This window comes from Hyperolius riggenbachi, chromosome 5 (genome assembly GCF_040937935.1).
Source record: "Hyperolius riggenbachi isolate aHypRig1 chromosome 5, aHypRig1.pri, whole genome shotgun sequence".
NCBI classification, from domain to species: domain Eukaryota; kingdom Metazoa; phylum Chordata; class Amphibia; order Anura; family Hyperoliidae; genus Hyperolius; species Hyperolius riggenbachi.
Window position 1 is genome coordinate 89,050,071 of NC_090650.1, and position 26,586 is coordinate 89,076,656.

The window sequence follows — 26,586 nt, forward strand, 5'->3', positions numbered from 1 at the left end:
TTATACCACGCGCCCTTTTTTCCCGACGCCCTTTTCGTACGTACGCCCCTACCCTACCTCCTGCCTGCTGCAGCTACCTACCCTACATACTGTATGCCTGCCCAGCCATAGCTACCTACTGTCACTACAGCCCACCCAGTGGCAAGTACCTAACTGCAGCCCCTCCCATCCAAATTGTTACTACCTACCTTTCCATATAGCCCGCCCAGCAACAACTACCTATTCTCCCTACTGCCCAGCTATTTACACTCCCTTCTGTCCTGCAGCAGCTACCTAATATCTCTACCTACCCTCACTTCCAGTTGCAGCTACCTAACCACACTGGTTGGGGTTGGGGGGGGGGGGGGGCAGTACAGTATTCTGGGTGAGGCACAGTCTTAACTATAGTCTGAAAATTGCCGTGGCCTTTAAAGAGACTCCGTAACAAAAATTGCATCCTGTTTTTTTTCATCCTACAAGTTCCAAAAGCTATTCTAATGTGTTCTGGCTTTCTGCAGCACGTTCTACTATCACCATCTCTGTAATAAATCAACTTATCTCTCTCTTGTCAGACTTGTCAGCCTGTTTCTGGAATTCTGCCAAGTTCTTCAGTGTTGTGGTTCTGTGATGCATCTCCCCCCTCCAGGCCCCTCTCTGCACACTGCCTGTGTGTTATTTAGATTAGTGCAGCTTCTCTCTGCTCTATTATCTTTTACAAGCTGGATAAATCCTCCTCTGAGCTGGCTGGGCTTTCACATACTGAGGAATTACATACAGGCAGAGCTGTCTGCACTCTGCAGGAAGAAACAGCCTGACACTTCAGTGGAAGATAGCTGCAGGGGGAAAGAAACACACAAATGATCTCTTGAGATTCAAAAGGAAGGGTGTATACAGCCTGCTTGTGTATGGATGTATTTTCTATGTGTGGACATACTGTACATCAACCTACTTCCTGTTTTGGTGGCCATTTTGTTTGTTTATAAACAAACTTTTTAAAACAGTTTTTAACCACTTTTAATGCGGCGAGGAGTGGCGAAATTGTGACAGAGGGTAATAGGAGATGTCCCCTAACGCACTGGTATGTTTACTTTTGTGCGATTTTAACAATACAGATTCTCTTTAATGTATCTGTTGTATTTTTATTTTTTTTTACTAAAACCGCAGGATTCAGTATTAATAGCCGTGTTGGCACTCTGAGATAAATAAGTGGATTTTGGGTCGCATTTTGGGCACTCTGCCTCTAAAAGGTTCGACATCACTGGACTAGATTGTGAGCTCCTCTGAGGAACAGTTAGTGACCCCAGGGTTCCTTTAGGACTTGCAGAGGTTCCCTGGCATTTTTCCTCTTCCAGGTGAGCTGCCTCAGATGACCAGTTGAGAAAGTTTTAAAATTATGTCCCTAGTTTCTTAATGTCCTCATTGGAAACATGGAATGGGGACCAGCCCCGTTTCTTGGGGCCGGCCAGGCGGACAACCATCTTGAGTGCTGTGAGGGAGGGGACACAGTGATGGCGGGGGCCGGGGGAGCCGCGGCCCCACTCAGAATCAGCCGCGTGGAGGGGAGCCTGACTTCTCCCTCTCGGGGCCCCTCTCCATGCTCCCCCGTGCTCTTTGCAGAGTAAGCGCAGGGGAATCCTCGTATACGCAACTCACCTCCCTGCCCATTCCAATCGCTGCTCACTTGCCTCTGATCTCCTCCATCTGCATAGCTGCTGATACACTCTCTACTTCCTGCTACTCAGGAATACTGGGGGCGTAGTATGGTTTCGCGAGTCCACAGACCATGGGAGGGCGAAGCAATTTTTACTCCCTCGCCCTCGGTGCAATTTAGCCTAGAAACTGCCCTGATGGGGACTGTTGCAATAATAAAGTGTTTAAACTCAGCCACTTTTAATGACCAAGCCTAAAAATAAATCACCTCTCCCCCTGTTAATGCAGAAGGGGTTCCCTAGTGTTGGGCGAACATCTAGATGTTCGGGTTCGGGCCGAACAGGCCGAACATGGCCGCGATGTTCGGGTGTTCGACCCGAACTCCGAACATAATGAAAGTCAATGGGGACCCGAACTTTCGTGCTTTGTAAAGCCTCCTTACATGCTACATACCCCAAATTTACAGGGTATGTGCACCTTGGGAGTGGGTACAAGAGGGGAAAAAAAATTAGCAAAAAGAGCTTATAGTTTTTGAGAAAATCGATTTTAAAATTTCAAAGGGAAAACTGTCTTTTAAATGCGGGAAATGTCTGTTTTCTTTGCACAGGTAACATGCTTTTTTGTCGGCATGCAGTCATAAATGTAATACATATAAGAGGTTCCAGGAAAAGGGACCGGTAACGCTAACCCAGCAGCAGCACACGTGATGGAACAGGAGGAGGGTGGCTCAGGAGGAGAAGGCCACGCTTTGAGACACAACAACCCAGGCCTTGCATGAGGACAAGAAGCGTGCGGATAGCAATTTGCATTTTGTCGCCATGCAGTCATAAATGTAATACAGATGAGAGGTTCAATAAACAGGGACCGGAAACGCTAACCCATCACAGATGTTCATTGTTCATGTTACTTGGTTGGGGTCCGGGAGTGTTGTGTAGTCGTTTCCAATCCAGGATGGATTCATTTTAATTTGAGTCAGACGGTCTGCATTTTCTGTGGAGAGGCGGATACGCCGCCGATCTGTGACGATGCCTCCGGCAGCACTGAAACAGCGTTCCGACATAACGCTGGCTGCCGGGCAAGCCAGCACCTCTATTGCGTACATTGCCAGTTTGTGCCAGGTGTCTAGCTTCGATACCCAATAGTTGAAGGGTGCAGATGGATTGTTCAACACAGCTACGCCATCTGACATGTAGTCCTTGACCATCTTCTCCAGGCGATCGGTGTTGGAGGTGGATCTGCACGCTTGCTGTTCTGTGTGCTGCTGCATGGGTGTCAGAAAATTTTCCCACTCCAAGGACACTGCCGATACCATTCCCTTTTGGGCACTAGCTGCGGCTTGTGTTGTTTGCTGCCCTCCTGGTCGTCCTGGGTTTGCGGAAGTCAGTCTGTCGGCGTACAACTGGCTAGAGGAGGGGGAGGATGTCAATCTCCTCTCTAAAGTCTCCACAAGGGCCTGCTGGTATTCTTCCATTTTGACCTGTCTGGCTCTTTCTTCAAGCAGTTTTGGAACATTGTGTTTGTACCGTGGATCCAGAAGGGTATAAACCCAGTAATTGGTGTTGTCCAGAATGCGCACAATGCGTGGGTCGCGTTCAATGCAGTCCTAGGCCGAAGAGGTCATAGCCTAGGGTCACAAAACCTGTTTATTTGGACAATTTCAATGGTGGCGAGTCTGACGTACATAAATCGCAGCAATGGCCGTTAGCAACGTCTGAATCTCACGAAATGTCTCATGCAGGTAGAAGACATATTGTTAGACTTGGGCTCCAAAGATGGGTTCCCTACATTTCTGCAAACCAGAGTTACAGGGCTCCAAATTTGGTAAAATCCCCCATAGGCTTTCATTGGGCCTCCTATTTACAGTTCCAAAATCTAACATCTTTTCAAAGGGCAATTACTCAGCAGTGGCAAATTTTCTAGCATTGTAGGGACCCTTAGGGGGAACATGACTGGTGAGTTTCGGGCCCCTAGGCCAAAGAGGTCATAGCCTAGGGTCACAAAAACCTGTTTATTTGGGCTATTTTAATGGTAGTGATGGTGACGTACATAAATCGCAGCAATGGCCGTTAGCAAAGTCTGAATCTCACGAAATGTCTCATGCAGGTAGAAGACATATTGTTAGACTTGGATTCCAAAGATGGGGTCCCTACATCTCTGCAAACCAGAGTTACAGGGGTCCAAAATTGGTAAAATCCCCCATAGGATTTCATTGCCTCCCTATTTCACTTTCCAAAATCTCACATCTTTTCAAAGGGCAATGGCTCAGCAGTACCAAATTTTCTAGCATTGTAGGGACCCTTAGAGGGAACATGACTGGTGAGTTTCGGGCCCCTAGGACGAAGAGGTCATAGCCTAGGGTCACAAAAACCTGTTTATTTGGGCTATTTCAATGGTAGTGATGGTGGCGTACATAAATCTCAGCCATGGCCGTTAGCAACGTCTGAATCTCATGAAATGTCTCATGCAGGTAGAAGACATATTGTTAAACTTGGATTCCAAAGATGGGGTCCCTACATCTCTGCAAACCAGAGTTACAGGGGTCCAAAATTGGTAAAAATCCCCCATAGGATTTCATTGCCTCCCTATTTCACTTTCCAAAATCTCACATCTTTTCAAAGGGCAATGGCTCAGCAGTACCAAATTTTCTAGCATTGTAGGGACCCTTAGGGGGAACATGACTGGTGAGTTTCGGGCCCCTAGGCCGAAGAGGTCATAGCCTAGGGTCACAAAAACCTGTTTATTTGGGCTATTTCAATGGTAGTGATGGTGACGTACATAAATCGCAGCAATGGCCGTTAGCAAAGTCTGAATCTCACGAAATGTCTCATGCAGGTAGAAGACATATTGTTAGACTTGGATTCCAAAGATGGGGTCCCTACATCTCTGCAAACCAGAGTTACAGGGGTCCAAAATTGGTAAAATCCCCCATAGGATTTCATTGCCTCCCTATTTCACTTTCCAAAATCTCACATCTTTTCAAAGGGCAATGGCTCAGCAGTACCAAATTTTCTAGCATTGTAGGGACCCTTAGGGGGATCATGACTGGTGAGTTTTGCCACTGCTGAGCCATTGCCCTTTGAAATGGTGTGAGATTTTGGAACGGTAAATAGGAGGCCCAATGAAAGCCTATGGGGGATTTTACCAAATTTGGACCCCTGTAACTCTGGTTTGCAGAGATGTAGGGACCCCATCTTTGGAATCCAAGTTTAACAATATGTCTTCTACCTGCATGAGACATTTCGTGAGATTCAGACGTTGCTAACGGCCATGGCTGAGATTTATGTACGCCACCATCACTACCATTGAAATAGCCCAAATAAACAGGTTTTTGTGACCCTAGGCTATGACCTCTTCGGCCTAGGGGCCCGAAACTCACCAGTCATGTTCCCCCTAAGGGTCCCTACAATGCTAGAAAATTTGGTACTGCTGAGCCATTGCCCTTTGAAAAGATGTGAGATTTTGGAAAGTGAAATAGGGAGGCAATGAAATCCTATGGGGGATTTTACCAATTTTGGACCCCTGTAACTTTGGTTTGCAGAGATGTAGGGACCCCATCTTTGGAATCCAAGTCTAACAATATGTCTTCTACCTGCATGAGACATTTCGTGAGATTCAGACTTTGCTAACGGCCATTGCTGCGATTTATGTACGTCACCATCACTACCATTGTAATAGCCCAAATAAACAGGTTTTTGTGACCCTAGGCTATGACCTCTTCGGCCTAGGGGCCCGAAACTCACCAGTCATGTTCCCCCTAAGGGTCCCTACAATGCTAGAAAATTTGGTACTGCTGAGCCATTGCCCTTTGAAAAGATGTGAGATTTTGGAAAGTGAAATAGGGAGGCAATGAAATCCTATAGGGGATTTTACCAATTTTGGACCCCTGTAACTCTGGTTTGCAGAGATGTAGGGAACCCATCTTTGGAGCCCAAGTCTAACAATATGTCTTCTACCTGCATGAGACATTTCGTGAGATTCAGACGTTGCTAACGGCCATTGCTGCGAATTATGTACGTCAGACTCGCCACCATTGAAATTGCCCAAATAAACAGGTTTTGTGACCCTAGGCTATGACCTCTTCGGCCTAGGACTGCATTGAACGCGACCCACGCATTGTGCGCATTCTGGACAACACCAATTACTGGGTTTATACCCTTCTGGATCCACGGTACAAACACAATGTTCCAAAACTGCTTGAAGAAAGAGCCAGACAGGTCAAAATGGAAGAATACCAGCAGGCCCTTGTGGAGACTTTAGAGAGGAGATTGACATCCTCCCCCTCCTCTAGCCAGTTGTACGCCGACAGACTGACTTCCGCAAACCCAGGACGACCAGGAGGGCAGCAAACAACACAAGCCGCAGCTAGTACCCAAAAGGGAATGGTATCGGCAGTGTCCTTGGAGTGGGAAAATTTTCTGACACCCATGCAGCAGCACACAGAACAGCAAGCGTGCAGATCCACCTCCAACACCGATCGCCTGGAGAAGATGGTCAAGGACTACATGTCAGATGGCGTAGCTGTGTTGAACAATCCATCTGCACCCTTCAACTATTGGGTATCGAAGCTAGACACCTGGCACAAACTGGCAATGTACGCAATAGAGGTGCTGGCTTGCCCGGCAGCCAGCGTTATGTCGAAACGCTGTTTCAGTGCTGCCGGAGGCATCGTCACAGATCGGCGGCGTATCCGCCTCTCCACAGAAAATGCAGACCGTCTGACTCAAATTAAAATGAATCAATCCTGGATTGGAAACGACTACGCAACACTCCCGGACCCCAACCAAGTAACATGAACAATGAACATCTGTGATGGGTTAGCGTTTCCGGTCCCTGTTTATTGAACCTCTCATCTGTATTACATTTATGACTGCATGGCGACAAAATGCAAATTGCTATCCGCACGCTTCTTGTCCTCATGCAAGGCCTGGGTTGTTGTGTCTCAAAGCGTGGCCTTCTCCTCCTGCGCCACCCTCCTCCTGTTCCATCACGTGTGCTGCTGCTGGATTAGCGTTACCGGTCCCTTTTCCTGGAACCTCTTATATGTATTACATTTATGACTGCATGCCGACAAAAAGCATGTTACCTGTGCAAAGAAAACAGACATTTCCCGCATTTAAAAGACAGTTTTCCCTTTGAAACTTTAAAATCGATTTTCTCAAAAACTATAAGCTCTTTTTGCTAAAAAAAAAAATTTCCTCTTGTACCCACTCCCAATGTGCACATACCCTGTAAATTTGGGGTATGTAGCATATAAGGAGGCTTTACAAAGCACGAAAGTTCGGGTCCCCATTGACTTCCATTATGTTCGGAGTTCGGCCATGTTCGGCCCGAACCCGAACATCTAGATGTTCGCCCAACACTACACGTGACCCGTTCGGGTAACGTTCGGCCATGCGCTCTTAGTTCGGCCATATGGCCGAACAGTTTGGCCGAACACCATCAGGTGTTCGGCCGAACCCGAACATCACCCGAACAGGGTGATGTTCTGCAGAACCCGAACAGTGGCGAACACTGTTCGCCCAACACTACCTGAGATCCAAAAATTATTTTGAAAGGGTTCCTCCAGGGTAAGAAGCTTGAGAAAGGCTGCACTAGAGCATACGTTTTAAGAACATGAAGAAGGTCGCTTTGTGCTGCCTGTGTTACTCAAGTAGCCTGTAATCTAATACTGCTACATGCCAAAACGAAGACACCTCGTATTACAATACATACGTGTTTTCTCTTTGCTGCTCATCCAGTAGGGACTCTCTTGTAGAGGGAATCTCGTAGTTCTGACTGTCTCCATCTTTAAGATTAGCCTCTCTTTGGCATGAGTTGTAAAACCAGGAAAACCCCTGAGAATAAAAATAAGAAAATAAATTCAGGATCATTGAACACCTTCAAGACTATTGTTTTAAATGGGACCTTTCATGTATCTGTAAAGGTTATAGTTTTCTAAGTCAGCTATAGATTTATTATTATTACTATTTAATATTTATATAGCATCAACATCTTCCACAGCTCTGTACAGAGAAAATTGTAGTGTTACTTACCTGTCCCTCAGAGGGGCTCACAATCTAATCCCTATATGGTCATATGTCTGTCTGTATGTATGTAGTGAGTGCTCTCCAGTCGCTGCCTCGCTTTGAGTCCGATAGGAGAAAAGCACTATACAAATACTGGAATTATTGTTACTACTGGCGGTTCTGGATTGGGCAATGGTCCTGTGTGCATATAAGTGACAGGACCATTGCCAAATCCAAAACCGCCTTTGTGGTAGTACGGCATTACTATTAGCACTGAAGTTGGTTCAGGCGGGCTTAGAGAAAGGTCCTATGTTGTATGTGCTGTATGGGCAGCATTTTGGGCCAGTAAAAATGTATTAAAGCACCTTCACATCTTGCGCTAGGAGTGGCCGCACTTCAAAGGGAACACACGTAACTTAGGTGCACACGCTATGCAGCACTACCACGCATACCGACCGTGCAGCCCTGTATTTAGCTTGCACTGGATCATTTAGCTCAATAAATCAGGCCCCATGTCACATGTCCCCTCATGTATCCTGTAAAGGTTAAGCTAAGTACACAAGAAGGGACAATTGTAGCAGTCGCTAGCACACGGGAGCGTGTGCGCGACAGCTCGGCGACAGCTCGTCGCCAAGTCCCTCTGCATCCACACGGCAGCAGAGGGATTAGCGATGCGGCGGAAGCTGTCGCCGAGGTTCCTCCCCCCCGCCGGAAGCTCCGTGTGCTGTGTGTGGGTTGCTGTCGCTAGCCCACATACACATGTGGGACTAGCGACAGTTCCGGCGAGGTTGCGGTGACAGCTGTAGCCGGCGATTGAACATGTCAATCACCTGGCGACAGCTCCGACGGGCGACGGTTCGGGGCGCGCGCGTCATACACACGGGCGAACTGTCGCCGCAACACGCGCGTGCCACGTGGTTGCGGCGACGGCCGTACCCCATGTGCATATGCCTTAACTCGTGTCCTCCAATCTTTAACTTTTCTTGAATAGTTCATCAGGGACCTCTGTGTGGCTAATATTGAGGTTAAATCCCTCCCACAGCGTGATGTCATTGCCAACCTTTGAGCCTATCACATTGTTAGTGGGTGTGTTTATAGATAAGGACAGTTGGTGCTGTATGTTTTTTTATGCCTGCCAACAATAAAGATGCTATTTTTTAACTTCTAACTTTGCATTGTCTTGATCTTTTTCTTCCCCTAATACTATCTTTAAAGGAAACCCGAGCCAACTAAATAATATTAAAATAAGCATACTACCAGGGGGCTACCCAGTTCAGGTAGACTCCTTTAGCACTGTTCCCCACCGCTCCTACTCCCTGCAATCCTCTGATTTCATTTTTTTTTTCAAAAAAATAGTCGAGACTCTGATCACGATGCTGTAGCTAAGGCCCCGTTCACACTTGCGGTTTTGCAAAAACCGCACCGGATGTCCGGACCGCACCGGAGCCGGATCGGACCTGAACCGTACGGTTCCTGTCCGGATCCGGTCCGGATCCGGTCCGGTTGCATACGGTTTCCGTGCGGTATGAACACGGTTGCGGTCCGGATCCGGATTCTTAAAGAGATAACAACCTGTATAAATACCTGGGGTTCTGGGAGGTCAGCAGAAGCTCTGGGGTCATTGTTGGAGACAGCTGGACGTGTGGAGACCATCCTTGGATACAGAGACAGCAGTTGGGACCATGGATCCAGTCATTTTTTACGCTTATTACCTGGGAATTCTCTCCTTCCTGTTGTTTACCTACTACTATGTGGGGAGAAGGAGTGCTCCTCGCAGGAGATGGTGGGTGCACCCTCTACTAGCCAGGAGGCAGAGGAAGGGAGAGTTCCAGGCCCTCTACCGGGACCTCAGACGACACCCACAGAAGTTCTACAGCTACACTCGGATGTCTATTCCCCTGTAAGTATATAGGCCTAAATACACCAACCCCCACCATTCCTAAACACCCCACCCTCACCCCCACAACACCTCATCCCTGTATACCTAGCTAAACACACCACCCTGACCCCCACACCCCTGTATACCTAGCTATACACTACACCCCCACCCTCCACAACACTCCCAAACCTCTGTAAACACACCTCCCCCATCCTCCACCCAACACCTTGTCCCACAACATACTTTACAGCTTCTTCCTTTACATCTCCTGACAGGTTTGATACCCTTTTGGAGATGGTGAAGGATGACCTTAGGAAGAAGGATACCACGTTCAGGAGAGCAGTCACACCACAAGAACAACTACTCATCACACTGAGGTATGTAAAAACAAATTTTTTTATTGCAAAAACAACCACTTTCCAACATGGAAACATTCTTCCAACATGGAAGACAAAAAAATAACATATCTATGGTATAGCCCGGTCAGTTTTAAGGAACACCAACCACCAACTTTGTGCTGGAAGAGTTGTAGGGCATAGCTGCCCAAGTGTCTTTCGGGGACACCAGGCCCTAAAATTGAAGTGCTTCAAAAACCTAACCACTGGCACATGACCCTCTGAGCCATGGATGAAGGACACAGGTCAGTGAAAAGGCTAGGCCTCTCACCGACCAGTCAAGGTGTCCTTCATCCATGGCTCCAAGGGTCTTGTGCAAGTGGTTAGGAACAAGAACAAAGTGAGGAGCAAGAGGAACCGATGGCAGAGGTGCATGACTACAGGTGCAGTGCAACAGGCACAAGGTTGTGACCCAGGTAGTGTCTTTCGGGGACACCAGTCCCTAAAATTGAAGTGCTTCAAAAACCTAACCACTGGCACATGACCCTCTGAGCCATGGATGAAGGACACAGGTCAGTGAAAAGGCTAGGCCTCTCACCGACCAGTCAAGGTGTCCTTCATCCATGGCTCCAAGGGTCTTGTGCAAGTGGTTAGGAACAAGAACAAAGTGAGGAGCAAGAGGAACCGATGGCAGAGGTGCATGACTACAGGTGCAGTGCAACAGGCACAAGGTTGTGACCCAGGTAGTGTCTTTCGGGGACACCAGGCCCTAAAATTGAAGTGCTTCAAAAACCTAACCACTGGCACATGACCCTCTGAGCCATGGATGAAGGACACAGGTCAGTGAAAAGGCTAGGCCTCTCACCGACCAGTCAAGGTGTCCTTCATCCATGGCTCCAAGGGTCTTGTGCAAGTGGTTAGGAACAAGAACAAAGTGAGGAGCAAGAGGAACCGATGGCAGAGGTGCATGACTACAGGTGCAGTGCAACAGGCACAAGGTTGTGACCCAGGTAGTGTCTTTCGGGGACACCAGGCCCTAAAATTGAAGTGCTTCAAAAACCTAACCACTGGCACATGACCCTCTGAGCCATGGATGAAGGACACAGGTCAGTGAAAAGGCTAGGCCTCTCACCGACCAGTCAAGGTGTCCTTCATCCATGGCTCCAAGGGTCTTGTGCAAGTGGTTAGGAACAAGAACAAAGTGAGGAGCAAGAGGAACCGATGGCAGAGGTGCATGACTACAGGTGCAGTGCAACAGGCACAAGGTTGTGACCCAGGTAGTGTCTTTCGGGGACACCAGGCCCTAAAATTGAAGTGCTTCAAAAACCTAACCACTGGCACATGACCCTCTGAGCCATGGATGAAGGACACAGGTCAGTGAAAAGGCTAGGCCTCTCACCGACCAGTCAAGGTGTCCTTCATCCATGGCTCCAAGGGTCTTGTGCAAGTGGTTAGGAACAAGAACAAAGTGAGGAGCAAGAGGAACCGATGGCAGAGGAGCAGGACTACAGGTGCAGTGCAACAGGCACAAGGTTGTGACCCAGGTAGTGTCTTTCGGGGACACCAGGCCCTAAATTATTAGTGCTTCTAAAACCTAACCACTGGCACATGACCCTCTGAGCCATGGATGAAGGACACAGGTCAGTGAAAAGGCTAGGCCTCTCACCGACCAGTGAAGGTGTCCTTCACCCATGGCTCCAAGGGTCTTGTGCAAGTGATTAGGATCAACAAAGTAAGGAACAAGAGGAATCAAAGGCACAGGTGCAGGACTACAGGTGCAGTGCAACAGGCACAAGGTTGTGACCCAGGTAGTGTCTTTCGGGGACACCAGCCCTAAATTATTAGTGCTTCTAAAACCTAACGACTGGCACAGGACCCTCTGAGCCATGGATGAAGGACACAGGTCAGTGAAAAGGCTAGGCCTCTCACCGACCAGTGAAGGTGTCCTTCACCCATGGCTCCAAGGGTCTTGTGCAAGTGATTAGGATCAACAAAGTAAGGAACAAGAGGAATCAAAGGCACAGGTGCAGGACTACAGGTGCAGTGCAACAGGCACAAGGTTGTGACCCAGGTAGTGTCTTTCGGGGACACCAGGCCCTAAAGTTCAAGTCCAGCAAAACCAAAAGTTAAAAAGCCCTGTGATGGTATCCTTCCTCCGAGGATCGGAGGTATTCAGAGGAGCATGTCCAGGAACAATTTGACTTTTTTTTTCAAATTGTATCGGCACCACTACTAGAAAAGGTGGGAGTTGCTGCCTGGAAATCTGGACTCTCTTGGGTGCTGGTCGTGGATGAGCTGGACCCTGACAGCGGTGGCCCATATTGACTGCCTCTGTAGCCGGTGTACATCTGTGATGATTGCCAGGTGGGCACCGCTGTTGGTTGTGGGGGTCTAAAAATTGGTGGTTGCAATAATGGCGTGTCCATGTGCTGTTTAATCACCTCCAGCAAATTGGAATGGCACGCCATCAGGTTTTGGGAAGGCACCTTTTCAAGATATGGTATTAGAGACATCACAGTGTGAAAACACGGGTGTGCCTGCAATTTCAGTAGTTCCTTGCTTTGTTGATGCATTTGCTGCATCATGTTCTGCAGCTGGCCCACCGACTGATGATGCTGCGCACGCAGTTGGTCGATTTCTCCTCTGTGCATCTCATGCATCATTTTAAGCTCGTCCCTGTAGTGCCCATGTACAGCGTCGAGCTCACATTGCAGTGTAGTGATGTGGGACTTGTACTGCTCCATGATATGGCCCCTGTCCTCATCTTGCAACTGCCGGGTTATGAGAGTTTGGTGGCTCTGAAGAATCCCGAGAAGTCCGGAGACAGCCCCGGACATCTCGGACTCTGTCTCTCTCCTTGTTGGGGGGAGGGTACCTCGACGCCTCACTGGTGTGGTGGTCCTCACTGGTGGTGTGGCAGCATCTTCCCGTCCTCTGGCCTGTGTCGGGGTTGCCCTGCGCGCTGGTTGTGCTGCAGTCTCTCGGTGCTCCTCACTTTGTTCTTGTTCCCCTGGAGCTTCCATAGCGGTCGATTGTGGAGGTTCAGCTTCTTCCACACTCGGTCCTGCAACCTCAACATCCAAGCTCTCTTCTGCCAAGTCATCATCAAAGGACGGAGTTGTGATTAAGGACTCCCTCCTCCTACTCCTCGCCTCGGGGCAATAGGTTACATCGGCGACGTCATCATCCACCAAGCTCTCCTCACTGCTGAACCGTGCCTCCTGGGTCGGTTCCTCTTGCTCCAAATTGTCTTCAGTCCTGTAGATAAAAAAAATATTTATTGGTGTGCCAAACAGCATGTGGCGTCAATTCACAGAGCTAGCAAACACTAGCAATCACTTTATCACCCGTTTCTACCCAACATTTGATAAAGCTTGTGAGAAAAGTTCGCTAGCCATGGGAATTGAGGCCATAGCAATACATGGCCGAAGTCATGGTAAATGAGCTCTCAGTTCCTGCCCACAGTAGTGGTACTTACAGTCTAGGTTCCAGGCTTGCATTGATGAAAGACAATTGCTTGGCAAATTGGTAGTCTTTTTGTCGCCTTCCCCCGCCACTGCCACTTCGTTCGGCAAGTTTTTTCTTCCGTAGCCATTTCACATATGCATCCCGTATATTGCGCCACCTTGTCTTGTACCTTTCTCCTGTAACGACATGAAAAATTGATTTCGATTATTTCTCTTGTAGGTACATCGCAACTGGACAAACATATACATCGCTACATGTCACATTTCGTATTGGGAAGAGCACGGTGGCAGGCATCGTCGTGAGGACTTCGAGGATCCTTTGGACGCGACTGAGGGCCAGATACATGCCTGTGCCGGACACCACGAAATGGGAGGAGATCGCCCAGGGCTTCTGGACCGAGTGCAAGTTTCCTAATTGTGTTGGCGCACTGGATGGGAAACACATCCGGATTCAGAAACCCGTGGGGAGTGGCAGCCATTATTTCAACTATAAAAAATACTTCAGCATTGTTCTAATGGCAGTGGCAGATGCGGACTACAAGTTTGTGTACGTGGATGTGGGGTCGTACGGTAGTTCCAATGACTCTGGAATTTTCCAGCGTACGACCCTTTGCCGGCTGATGGAGGAAGGCAGACTGCGTCTCCCCCGTGACAGACCCTGGCCTGGGACAAGGGCACCGGCCTACCCCTATGTGTTTGTGGGGGACGAGGCCTTCGCCCTGTCCGACCATGTAATGCGTCCGTACCCAGACAGGGGACTTGATGCCAGCCAGCTACACTTCAATGCTCGGTTGAGCCGTGCAAGGAGAATGGTGGAGTGCACATTTGGGATCCTGGTGTCAAAGTGGAGGGTGTTCCACACGCCCATGCTGCTGAAACTGGGCAACGCAGTTGTCGTGGTGAAGGCAGCATGCATCCTCCACAACTTTGTGCGGCAGGAGGAAAGAGAGACTCCGGAACCCCCGAATGTGCTTCCACTAATGCCCCTGCGGAGGTATGCAACCAGGCCAAGGGTAGTGTCACTGCGGAACAGGGACCAACTGAGACTTTATTTTACCACACCACCTGGACGAGGGTGAATGTTTGGTTTTTAATATGTTTTGTTGAAATGTGTTTATTTTGGAGTTTCAAGTTTGAGTGATTTTAAATGTATTAATTTTTTACAATAAATTGATGTATAATAATTGGTCATTGTGTATGTTTTATGTGCACAGGTGGGGTACATCGCAGGTGGGTGGGATACATCACAGGTGGGTGGGATACATCACAGGTGGGTGGGATACAGCACAGGTGGGTGGGATACAGCACAGGTGGGGTACAGGTGGGTGGGATACATCACAGGTGGGATACATCACAGGTGGGGTAGAGGTGGGTGGGATACATCACAGGTGGGGTAGAGGTGGGTGGGATACATCACAGGTGGGGTAGAGGTGGGTGGGATACATCACAGGTGGGGTACAGGTGGGTGGGATACATCACAGGTGGGGTACAGGTGGGTGGGATACATCACAGGTGGGGTACAGGTGGGTGGGATACATCACAGGTGGGTGGGATACATCACAGGTGGGATACATCACAGGTGGGATACATCACAGGTGGGATACATCACAGGTGGGGTACAGGTGGGTGGGATACATCACAGGTGGGGTAGAGGTGAGTGGGATACATCACAGGTGTGGTAGAGGTGGGTGGGATACATCACAGGTGGGGTACTGGTGGGTGGGATACATCACAGGTGGGATACATCACAGGTGGGGTACAGGTGGGTGTGATACATCACAGGTGGGTGGGATACAGCACAGGTGGGGTACAGGTGGGTGGGATACATCACAGGTGGGATACATCACAGGTGGGGTACAGGTGGGTGGGATACATCACAGGTGGGGTAGAGGTGGGTGGGATACATCACAGGTGGGGTACTGGTGGGTGGGATACATCACAGGTGGGATACATCACAGGTGGGGTACAGGTGGGTGTGATACATCACAGGTGGGTGGGATACAGCACAGGTGGGGTACAGGTGGGTGGGATACATCACAGGTGGGGTACAGGTGGGTGGGATACATCACAGGTGGGGTAGAGGTGGGTGGGATACATCACAGGTGGGGTACTGGTGGGTGGGATACATCACAGGTGGGATACATCACAGGTGGGGTACAGGTGGGTGTGATACATCACAGGTGGGTGGGATACAGCACAGGTGGGGTACAGGTGGGTGGGATACATCACAGGTGGGATACATCACAGGTGGGGTACAGGTGGGTGGGATACATCACAGGTGGGGTAGAGGTGGGTGGGATACATCACAGGTGGGGTACTGGTGGGTGGGATACATCACAGGTGGGATACATCACAGGTGGGGTACAGGTGGGTGTGATACATCACAGGTGGGTGGGATACATCACAGGTGGGGTACAGGTGGGTGGGGAACAGGTGGGTGGGCCACGGGTGGGTGGGCAACACGTGGGTGACACAAATCCATAGCAAAAGTTGAATACATCACAAGCTTAAACCACAAGCCCCCCCCCAAAAAAACTTCTAGTCAACATACCCTCTGTGCCTTGCTGTCTCTTGCTCAAGTTCTCAAAGTCCTCCACATACAGCTTGGCAATTTTTTTCCACAGGCCTCTGCATTTTTTGATGTTGCTGTGGTCCGCATCCCCCTTGTCCCACAGGGCTGGTACCTGCTGCACCTGTAGGATGAGGTCTTCTGATGTGTAGGGCCTCACCCCCTCGCTATCAGACAGATCCTGCTCCATATTGCTGCCAAAGAGCTCCAGCATGAAGTCACTGCTGCTCCACTCTGTGAACGCTGGTGCCATGTGGTCCCCATCCAAAATGGCCACCATACCATAGAGTCAGCATAGGAAGTGTGGTACAACATCCGGTTTTTATAGCCAGTGTGTTGTGCACTCTCCGGTTCTCATTGGTTTCCATTGGCCGGATGCAACATTCCGGCTCCGGTCCGGATACGTCAGCCGGACCAGCCGGACCAAAAAATAGCGCATGTTGGAACGGACGCCGGAGTCCGGATCCGGTCCGGCTCCGGTCCGGACGAAACGGACGCATGTGAACGGTCGCATAGACTTTCATTGCTATGCCGTGCGTCCGTTTCGTCCGGTCCGCATGCGGTCCGGCTCCGGCACGGCTCCGGCACGGCGATTCCGGATAGCAGCCGCTAATGTGAACCGGGCCTTAGCTGTGTGCTCTGTGAGAGGTGGAGAAAAGGGCTGGGGAGAGGCGGCAGGGCCAGTGCTACCATAGAGGCAAAAGGGGCATTTGCCCGGGGCCCTGACCTCTGCTGAGGCCCCCGCAGGGTCGACCCTGCTCCATTCTGCCTGCTCCCCTCACTCCCTGGGGCCCTGCAGCTATAATGGCAGCCATAATTAACTATAAGTATCGTCGGGTGAGCGGACGGGCAGCGGCTGTACTCTGAGACACGCTGTCTCCCTCTCACTCTATGACCCGGCGCGTATTTACAAATGACGCGCCGGATCATAGAGTGGGAGGGAGACAGCAAGTCTCAGAGTACAGCCGCTGCCCGTCTGCTCACCCGATGGGACTAATAGGTGTTTACGGCTGCTTGCAGGGCCCCGGGGAGCAGAGGGGTAATAGCGTGGGGGGGAGGCTTTGCACTAGGAGGCTCCAACACTATAGTTTGCCCCAGGGCCACTTAAACCGGCCCTGAGAGGCGGTGGAGAGGCGGTGGAGTGGAGATGAAGAGGCAGGGGTGGGCCATTCAAGGGGGTCAAAGATGTGGGAAAGAGGCATTCCTGCCACCTGGGGGAGAGGGGGGGGGGTGAGGCAGCCAGAGGGGACCCACACAAAAACAGGAAAAACAGAGTCATGTGATGAAATGACTAAGATGCCTCTGTGTCCCAATCATTGAGCTCATTCTGCCTCAGGTACAAAAAGTCCCTCTCACTCTAAAATGTGTCCTGCCTCATAATTTCAGTATCAGGACAAGTAGGGATGGAGCGGCGACACGTCAGCTGTCTGACTAAACTGGCAAGGCTTCTAGCAACAGGCAGACCATCTAGAGTTCTAGACTATAACTTATCTGCTGGCACAAAACAGTTCCTCATACAGTCAGGAGGTTATATATCTTCTTTGCTACGCAAAGCATCTCTTCAGCCAGTCATGAAGCAAGACACACCCCACTGTATCCTGCACAACATTCGGCAACTACCTAACAACTAAAACCTACTAATAAGGTTATATACTATGGGTGTGGTGGGAGATCTGTGCCGCCTCACAGGGGGAGATATCAATCGGCAAGGATTCCGTTTCTCCATATGCGGTCATTTGCTGTTATTCTCATATCTCAGTACTGAGAGCAGAAAAGGGACAGGTGTCACAATAAAACATGAAGCGTGTGATTACAATAATGTTTGCATTATACAGTTTGTTAAAATACTGAACTATATACAGTTGATTTGATGAGGATTATCCTTTCCATTGGTAAAGCACACTACATTTTAAACTACAGTATTTTCTTTATAAAGCAGACGGTGTTTTGCAGAAAGAGCACTCACTCTGTGTGAAATATACTTCCTGTATTTGCGTCTCACTGTCTTTCCTCTCCTCCTATTTCCAGAGTGCTGCCTGGACATGTTCTTTGAGACAAGTAACAGAATGTGAGCCATCCTCTTCATATAATTAGATAGAAAATGTCATTGTTCCATTGTCACTGAGACAGGAGACGCTGCTTGCATGTTATGTCACTCACAACATGCCACACAGAAGTGTATTCAATAACTGTCTGTAAAATTGCTGTGTGCAAGAAGTGCATAGCAATTTGTACTTGTACTTCTGACAGCTACGTTGCGCAATTACCGCAGCCTGCATAACCTACGTAACAAATATGTTACCAGTGTATTAAAGTGTAATGAATGCTAGCTCATGGGTTCACTAGTAAATCGCAGCACAAGATGTTTTACCCACTATGTTCACCCAGCGAACCATCACTAATGGGCAATAAAGAGACTATGGCCACACTTATAAACAGATTATTAAGTGTCTCACAGCAGCATATCGATAACTGATTAGCATCCTTCACTTTGATAGTAAAGGATTCCATGGGCTTGAATCAATAAACCATGATAACTGATACCATGCTCGCCCTAGTATTTTGCGTGTAATGTTCTTCGCGCGCAGTCGCAAATTTTTGAGCGCGAATGCGAACTGCCTCGGTTTCACGTGCAAAAACACTAGCGCGACCGTGATATCACTTATCACGATTTAGTGAATCGAGCCTCATGTGTTTTAATGGAAAACAGCAGTGTTATGGTGACCATACATCTATCGACTTGAAGGCTGATCGAACATCCAATTTGATTATTATCAAATTGGATGTAAATCGGTGCTGCCAAGAGCATGCCCAATCAATGATGTGACCAATTTCGGACTGAAATTGCTCACATTTATCGATCGGACACGGTGCAAGATGCCGGGTCGTCGTGATCGATCGTGTGCGTGGCAGTAATATCGGGATGAGCGATAAATGCAATGAAACTCCTGGTGCTGTTCCCCCTAATGTACAATGTGCCCCCCCCCCCCTCGGTGCCTGGTGCAGTATGCTTTACTTGTCCGTGTCGGCCACTGGCTCTGGGTTCTGTCCGCAATCCACATACACGTACCGCATGTGGTTGCCAGAGTAACATGGGTGCGTGTGACATCACACACACGCCAACGTACAGTACACACTGGCAAACATGTGGGGCGTGTGTATGTGGCGTGTGGATGGAGCCCAGAGCCAGTGGCAGACATGGACAGGGAAAGCATACTGCACCGGACACAGGGGGGAACATTTTACATTGAGGGGCAACATCAGGCTGGCGAGGTGGCGGATGCGGTGTCAGATTCGATCAGAGAGAGATCTGTCTCTTGTTCGTTCTGCCCATACATTGCCTGATCATGATGTATGGGCACCTTTGGTTTCAGAAACCTGTTCACTCTTGTAATTTGAAGCTCTATTAAAGTTAATTTAGTCTGGGGTCGCAACTTCAGGGTAATTACAGTAGACAAACAAAGAACTGATCACAAGCGTAAAGAAAACAAACAAAGGGATGTAATGGCCCATACTCACGGGCAGCAAAAGTTGCCTGTCGCCAGCACACGTGAGCGTGTGGGCAACAGGCCGGCGACAGCTCCTCGCCAGGTCCCTCCGCGTACACACGCGGAAGAGGGACCAGCGGCGCGATGGAAGCTGTCGCCGACGTTCCTCCTCCCCCCGCCGGAAGCTCCGCATTCTTAATGGAGGTTGCTGTCGCTAGTCCGCGTACTCACGCGGACTAGCGACAGTTGCGGCGGAGGTGCGGCGGCGACTGTCGCCAGGCGATGGAAACTTTCAATCACCTGGCGACATCAGCGACGGGCGACAGTTCGGGGTGCATGCCCGTGCGACGGCCCACACTCACGGGCGACCTGTCGCCGCAACATGCGCACGCCGCGTGTTGCGGCGACAATTGTAGCCCGTGAGTACGGGCCATAACATTGGAGGTAGGAGAGTAGGTGAGGGTCAGGTGAGACAAAGTTAGGAGTTACTACTCTTCCATTCCAAATTTTGTCTCACCTAACCCTCACCTACTGATGTTGACTTAGTGGAGTAGAAAGACAGATGAGGGGTGGGAGTACAGCTGGAGGTCAGAGGAGGTGACATTGAAAAGAAATGTTGGAAACATGAGGGATGAGTGACGTAGGTGGTAGTGACATGAGGTTTGAAGGATAGTCAAGAAAGATGCCACATGGAATGGGAGGATTTGTGAGGGGTAAATCGACAGATAAGGGATGTGGGAGGTGACAAGGAGTGGGAAAGGTAAGAGTTGGGAGAAGAAACAAAGTGAATAGGATAGGTATGGGATGGAGGGATAAGTGAAAGATGGGGGAGGCGACATGGGATATAAGGACAACTGAGAGATAGGGCAGGGTGAGGAAGGCAGGAGGATAAATGACGAGTGTAACGATCGGTGTAACACAGAGAGGATCTGATTACCGGTGATCTGCAGTATCACCGAGAATGCAGAATATACCCGATTATTGATGCTCTGCAGTATCACCGATAATCAGATATATCTTCCAACCTCTGGACACCCGAGAGATGAGAGTGTTTGGTGCAACAGTAATACTTTGAGGAACGCACCCGGAGGATGGGTGCTAGACAGTAAGAGCTACTGCTATGGATCAGATTCCTTCCACAGGTCTGATGCTCCCCAAGGGGCGGAGCCAGGCTGAGACAGTGGGAAGGACAGAACGTGAGTGACACCAAGAGATAGTGTCACTAACAGATCTGTGAACTATCTCTTAACAGCAGAGATAGTTCTCGAGGTCGGACAGGCCAGGTCGTAACCACACGGACAGATACAGTACAGAGACAGGAGACAGATGCAGAATCCAGGAACTAGCAGAGTTTGGCAACAAGGTATCAGAAAGACAAAGGTACAGAATCAGAGATCAGGAGAATGGTCAGGAATGCAGAAAGTCATAACAGATAATCAACAATGCCTAGACTTGAGGGCCCATTCACACCTGAGCGGGAATCGCACGATTCCCGCTCGCGGCAAACCGCTAGCGGTTCTGCAAGAACCGCTACACATTGTAGCTAGTGGCCGTGTTCTCACTGCCGCGGTTGCGGTTAGCGATAACCGCAACCGCGTTGCATGCAGCGGTTTGCCGGCGACGAGCGTTCCGCGATTTGCGATCGTGATTAGCGTGCATAGCACGCTAATCGCGATCGCTCCAAAACCGCCGCAGTGTCCAGTGATTTTTCCGCGCTAATCGCGGGAAAATCACTCCCGCAGAACGCCGGCGGTAATCGCCGGCGTTCTGCGATTGTAAGTGTGAATGGGCCCTCAGTGTGAGCTCCAAGATTCTCACACTCCAGGAACTAGACTAGAATAATGTGAATGATACAGATGGTACAGAATTCCTAGACTAAGGTGTGAGTTCCTTGGCCGTCAACACCTAGGAAACTGGTCTAGATAACAATACAGATAATAACAGAATTCCTAGACTAAGGTGTGAGATCCTTGGCCATCAACACCTTTGGAAACTGGTCTAATAACACAGATACAGACAAGGTCTGAGTGCTACCACGTAGTGATCGCAACGGCAGACACCAGATGAATGACCAGCACCCAGTATATATACATTAGCACTCACCAGCGCCTCCCCTAAGTGCTGGACCAATGGAAGTTACTGAACTTGTCAGCTGACCAGCTTGGTCAGCTGACCCTCTTCTGACTGCCATAAAGGCCCTGCCTCTCTGCGCGCGCGCGCGTCCCCCTAAACCAGTGTGGACTATCAGTCCCAGCCACACCAGTCATGTGTTGTAATGTTTCTGCTGAGTTGGATGCGGAAACCGCCGCACCGCTGTCAGTGCGTGCGGCATTTTCTCCGCATTCCGCATTGCTGAGAGGAGCAGGCCTATGCGAGCAACTTGCCGCATTGGACGCGGAATCCGCCATCCTGTTGTTAGAGCATGCGGCGGTTTCTCCGCGCTCCGACTGCGCGCCAGCTGCCATGTTGAACGCGGAGTCAGCCGCCTCACCTTGAGTATTGGCGGCTTTTCCGCGTTTTCTCACAATGAGGTTGAAACAATCCAAACTAGCACTATCTATGATATGGGAAGTAGGGAACAAGTGGATTGTGTTGTGGATGATCACACCAGATCTTCTAAAACCATCTGCTAAATGCCCAAGCCCATTGAAGTCTGAGCCCAGTCTACATTTAGGTGCAGGGCAAGCAAAGAATGAGGGAGAACGCTGCACCCTGAGGTAAAATCTCAGGCTTTATTTATCCAACAAGGATTAATGGCACATCAAGAGACAATAGGACAGGAGTGAGGGTACCAATAATGGCCTGACAGTTGCTTTGGGGACAACTTCCGCATCGTCAGAGGCCCTTTGCAGAGTAACACCAGCCATTAATCCTTGTCGGATAAATAAAGCCTGAAGATTTTACAGGGTGTCTGTCTGGTTTCCCTTTTTCATTGGTTGCACCTCACAGTGAGCACAGGTATACAGGACTTTAGTGAGTAACCTGGATGTACTATCTAGTGCTAGCATCTTGCCTCTCCTAATTAAAGTGCAGGGCAAGCGTAGACACAGATAAAGTAACACTAAGTGATTAAGATTAGTGTTATGCACTGGAGAGGATATGGCTAATGTTAGACCCTGGCTAATGAGCCACGGTATGTTGTTACACTCTAAATTAGATTGAAACTCGGCAGACGTGTGATCTGATATCCGTCTCCCAACTGTACGCTTTGTATTGCTCCCTGTACTATAGAGCTCTGGAGCCTTAGGCTAGGTCCACACCAGGCACGGTTGCAGGACGGACGCTACAGTCGGGGATTAGGGGAAGTACCACCAGACCGCAAACTGATCCGTTTTTCAAAAAAAGTGTATCAGTTTTGCATCTGTTTCTGTTCCATTTTTTACCCCCAAAACGGACAGAAAACGTCTCTATGGGAATTTGGCCATTAGGAAGGTAGTGGAAAGAGTTTTTGGGCCAATAATCAATTATTTTGTCAATGGGAATCAGTGGGCAGGACGTGGGTGTGGTTAATGCTTAGAAAAAAAGGTAACATTTTTTGAGCATGGGGAATGTAGTGGTGGGGGCTGTGGGAGTGGATTTGGGACAATAGATGGGAAGTGGGAGTGGTTGTTCTGTAAAGAAAGTAGATAAGCACCATGTAAGGATATTTGTAATATACAGGGGAGTGTTTTGGGAGTGAATTTGTCAGAGATGACGGGGAGGAGAAGGAAGTTCAGACTATCTGTTTTTTTCATCCGTTTTGGGTGCTATTTTGTCTGTGGAGGTGGAGTTGCGTTTTCCCATTGCTTTTCACTACCCATCCGTGTATCTGTGGTCCGTTAAAATGCAGAAATTCCGGACCTTCCGTTCAGGTTTTGAAAACGGGTCCCTGCAAACGCAGACGGATCCGTTTTTTTCTTGGGTGAGGACGGCTGCTATTTTTAACATTAGTATCCTGGACTCCATTTTTCATCAGGGCTGAAAAACGGAGCCACGGATACGTTTCCGGACCTGGTGTGGACTAGGCCTTACTGTCATGCAGGTCCTGCCTGTGGAGTTCTCCTTTTATACCATGGAAACCTACCTTATTTGTCTCTCTTGTGGGACTAATAAACATATCCATGTAAATATGAGGTTTTTTTTTTACTTAAAAATGTGTTCAGTTGGCGACTGCATTTATACTCACCCTGTGTGGTCCTCCGGTCACCCCCACTCCAGTCTCCTCCACTCCCGGAATGTAAAAACAATTAGCGGCAGTGCTGTTCACCTAATACAGCGATTCCAGCAGCGAGCGCAGACCTCTTCTCTCCTGCACTGCTCTCCCTAATGACGGCTTCTGCTGATGACGCGATCAGCACTAGAGGAGCAGCGCTGGAGATGAGAGGTCTGCGCTCGCCGCAGGAACCGCTGGATGAGGAAAAACACGCTGCTGCTAATTGTTTTTACACTTGGAGAGCTGAAGAGACTGGGGGGGCATCAGAGGACAACACAGGGGGACAGGAGTGGACACACAGGTGGACCAGAGGACAACACAGGAGATATAAGGGGACACAGGGGGACTGGAGGACCGCATAGGGGAACAGGAGGGGACACAGAGGTATGGAGGGCTACTCAGGGGAATAAAAGTCGACACACGGGCAAAGGAGGTTACAGGGGAACACACTGGGAGACTGAAGGAGGGCACAGGGGACATAAGGGGACAAAGGAGGACACAGTGGGAAACACAGGAGGGCACAGGGGACATAAGGGGACAAAGGAGGACACAGTGGGAAACACAGGAGGACACAGGTGGACGCACAGGGGGCAAGGGAGGACACAGTGGGACACACAGGAGGACACAGGGAGAGAAAAGTACACACAGTACGAGCAAGGGAGGACACAGGGGGACAGAAGGGGACACATGGTGCACAGAAGGGGACACAGGAGGACACATGGGGACACAGGAGGACAATAGTTGGGAAATCCTGGAATTGGTTTAGTATATATATTTTATATATTTTTCCCTGCTTTCTTATATTCCAAAAAATACAGTAACGTTATTCCCAGCCTTGAAATCGATATATTTCTCATACCTCCCAACTTTTTGAAATAAGAAATAGGGACACTTACGCCATGCCTCTGCTGCGCATCCATCTGAAAATGGCGCCTGTGAATAATGGCGCACAGTGTTGCCGCTAATCCATTTGCCGCTTATCGCTATTTAACGTTAAAGCCTTATTGTTATTTAGCGTTTAAAGCCTTATCGTTATTTAGCGTTAACACACAGAACCCTCTCTGTACCTATCCCTAACCCCTAAACCCCCCTGTGGTGCCTAACCCTAACCACCCCCCTGGTGGTGTATATTGTACTGTAACTATACCTAACCCTACTCTCACACAGAACCCTCCCTGTATCTAACCCTAACCAACCCCTTGGTGGTGCCTAACCCTAAGACCCCCCTGGTGGTGCCTAACCCTAAGACCCTCCAGTGGTGCCCAACCCTAACCTTGACAGTGTTACATTAAATCCATTCACCGCTTTGCAGTTAAATAACGTCTGCAGTTTGGCTTATGTAGGGGGCTATTGATAAATAACGTTAGTGTGTGCCACTATTGATAAATAACGTTAGTGTGTGCCACTATTGATAAATAACGTTAGTGTGTGCCGTTTTTCTTCTTTTTTCCCTGTGCGCCATTATTATGCAGTACTAACGATAAATAGCGATAAGCGTATCTTTTTAATGCGGCACCATTTTTATGCTGGCGGCGGCAATTTTTTAAAAATTTGCCTCAGGCAGCAAAAAGTCTAGGGCCGGCCCTGGGCGCTGTGCGCCATTATTCACTGATCCCCTCTGCTGCACCCCTGATCATGCCCCCGTCACACCCCTAGTCACGTGTACGCATAAAGATTTCATAAGAAAAATATGCTGTTTCATAATTCAAACCACTCTGGTCCTTTCAATCCTGGTTCATTTTCCTTCATTTTAACATTTTAAAATTAGTAATATATCAATTTAAAGGATAGGAATAAAGTTTAGAGTCAATCAAACACATTTTTTTTAGTAGATAAATATATATATTTACATAAAAAGAGGGACAAAGTCCTGAAAGAGGGACAAATAAGAAGGGAAGAGGGACAGAGGGACAGGGCTGCCAAAGAGGGACTGTCCCTCCGAAAGAGGGACAGTTGGGAGCTGTGTTTCTTGTTTTCGAATGTTAAAATGAAGTAAAACTAAACCTGACAGGGAGGACCAGTTTGGTCGAATGATAAAACTATGTGTTTGACTCTCTTATCTCATAAAGTTGGGAGGTAAGTATGATGAAACCACAAACTATAACGTGAGCTAGGAAGCTCTGCTTTGAATAAATCATGAAAATATATTCAGCTTCGCTCCCTTCTTGCTCTTCAGATGACAGAGCAAGGTGGGACTTTACCACAGCTGCTGTCCTCACTCATTTGTATGTGGTAGTCCCCAGCATTGAGGGTCTGTACTTCCTACCTTCCTGTGACACGTGTTCCTCCTCCTCTCTGCTTTGTGTTCAGCCATCCTGTCGCTTTTAGCTTCAGAAATGAATTCGCTTTACAACTTCCAGGCTTGAGGAGGAGGAGGAGGAGTGATACAGAATAACTTTTTCATTGGAGAGAAGTGTGTTTCCTGAATATTAACTTTCATGACATCAGCAGCATCCTAGCAACCGATACCTGCTGCTAGTGTACAATGAGACTGCCTCCAAATCCAGCTTTACTAAACACCTGAACATGCTGTATTCACGTGGTGTGATTTAGCAGAAACATCAAACGTGGAAAACAAGCCAATGTTTACACTATACATCAAATGATTTGTGATGGCATTACTTTGCCTGAAATGTATGAGGTCAGAAATGTAAACATCTTAAGGTGCCCATTAATGATCCAATTTCCTGAATGATTGTCTGTCCAATCTAATCGTTGAATGCATGACCCCCAGCACACATGCGCCACTAATGTACAGGGACAGCAAGCATGGAACTAGGAGTTGGAGGACCAACGGTTTTACATAGCGGTAGGTGCCCGGTGTCCCTGCGTATACTGCAACAGAAGAGGAGTGCGCTGCCAGGAGCACAGGATGCAGAAGAGGACCGCACAAGAAGCAGGACCTGGAGCCAGGAGGAGAGGATCACGCAGGATGCAGGAGAGGACCACACAAGAAGCAGGACCCAGAGCCAGGATGAGAGGATCACAGAGGATGCAGGAGAGGACCACACAAGAAGCAGGA

The 26,586-nt window shown here is 49.0% G+C and overlaps 1 protein-coding gene across 5 annotated transcripts in view; it reads right to left on the reverse strand.

Moving 5' to 3' along the window:
- LOC137518306 (ATP-binding cassette sub-family B member 5-like) overlaps nucleotides 1-26,586 on the reverse strand; it is a 232,054-nt gene that overhangs the window by 83,755 nt on the left and 121,713 nt on the right. Inside the window, exons 1-2 of one of the 5 annotated variants that reach the window (XM_068235980.1) lie at nucleotides 26,187-26,263; nucleotides 7,342-7,463 (exon numbers count right to left, since the gene is read on the reverse strand). The exons of 3 other annotated variants lie outside the window; for them this stretch is intronic. In XM_068235980.1, the coding sequence (XP_068092081.1) occupies nucleotides 7,342-7,463; nucleotides 26,187-26,222 (158 nt within the window). In that variant the 5' untranslated portion in view covers nucleotides 26,223-26,263. Of the gene's footprint in view, nucleotides 1-7,341; nucleotides 7,464-25,830; nucleotides 25,975-26,186; nucleotides 26,264-26,586 lie in introns of those variants that run through there. One more of the 5 variants, XM_068235979.1, reaches the window with a different exon arrangement.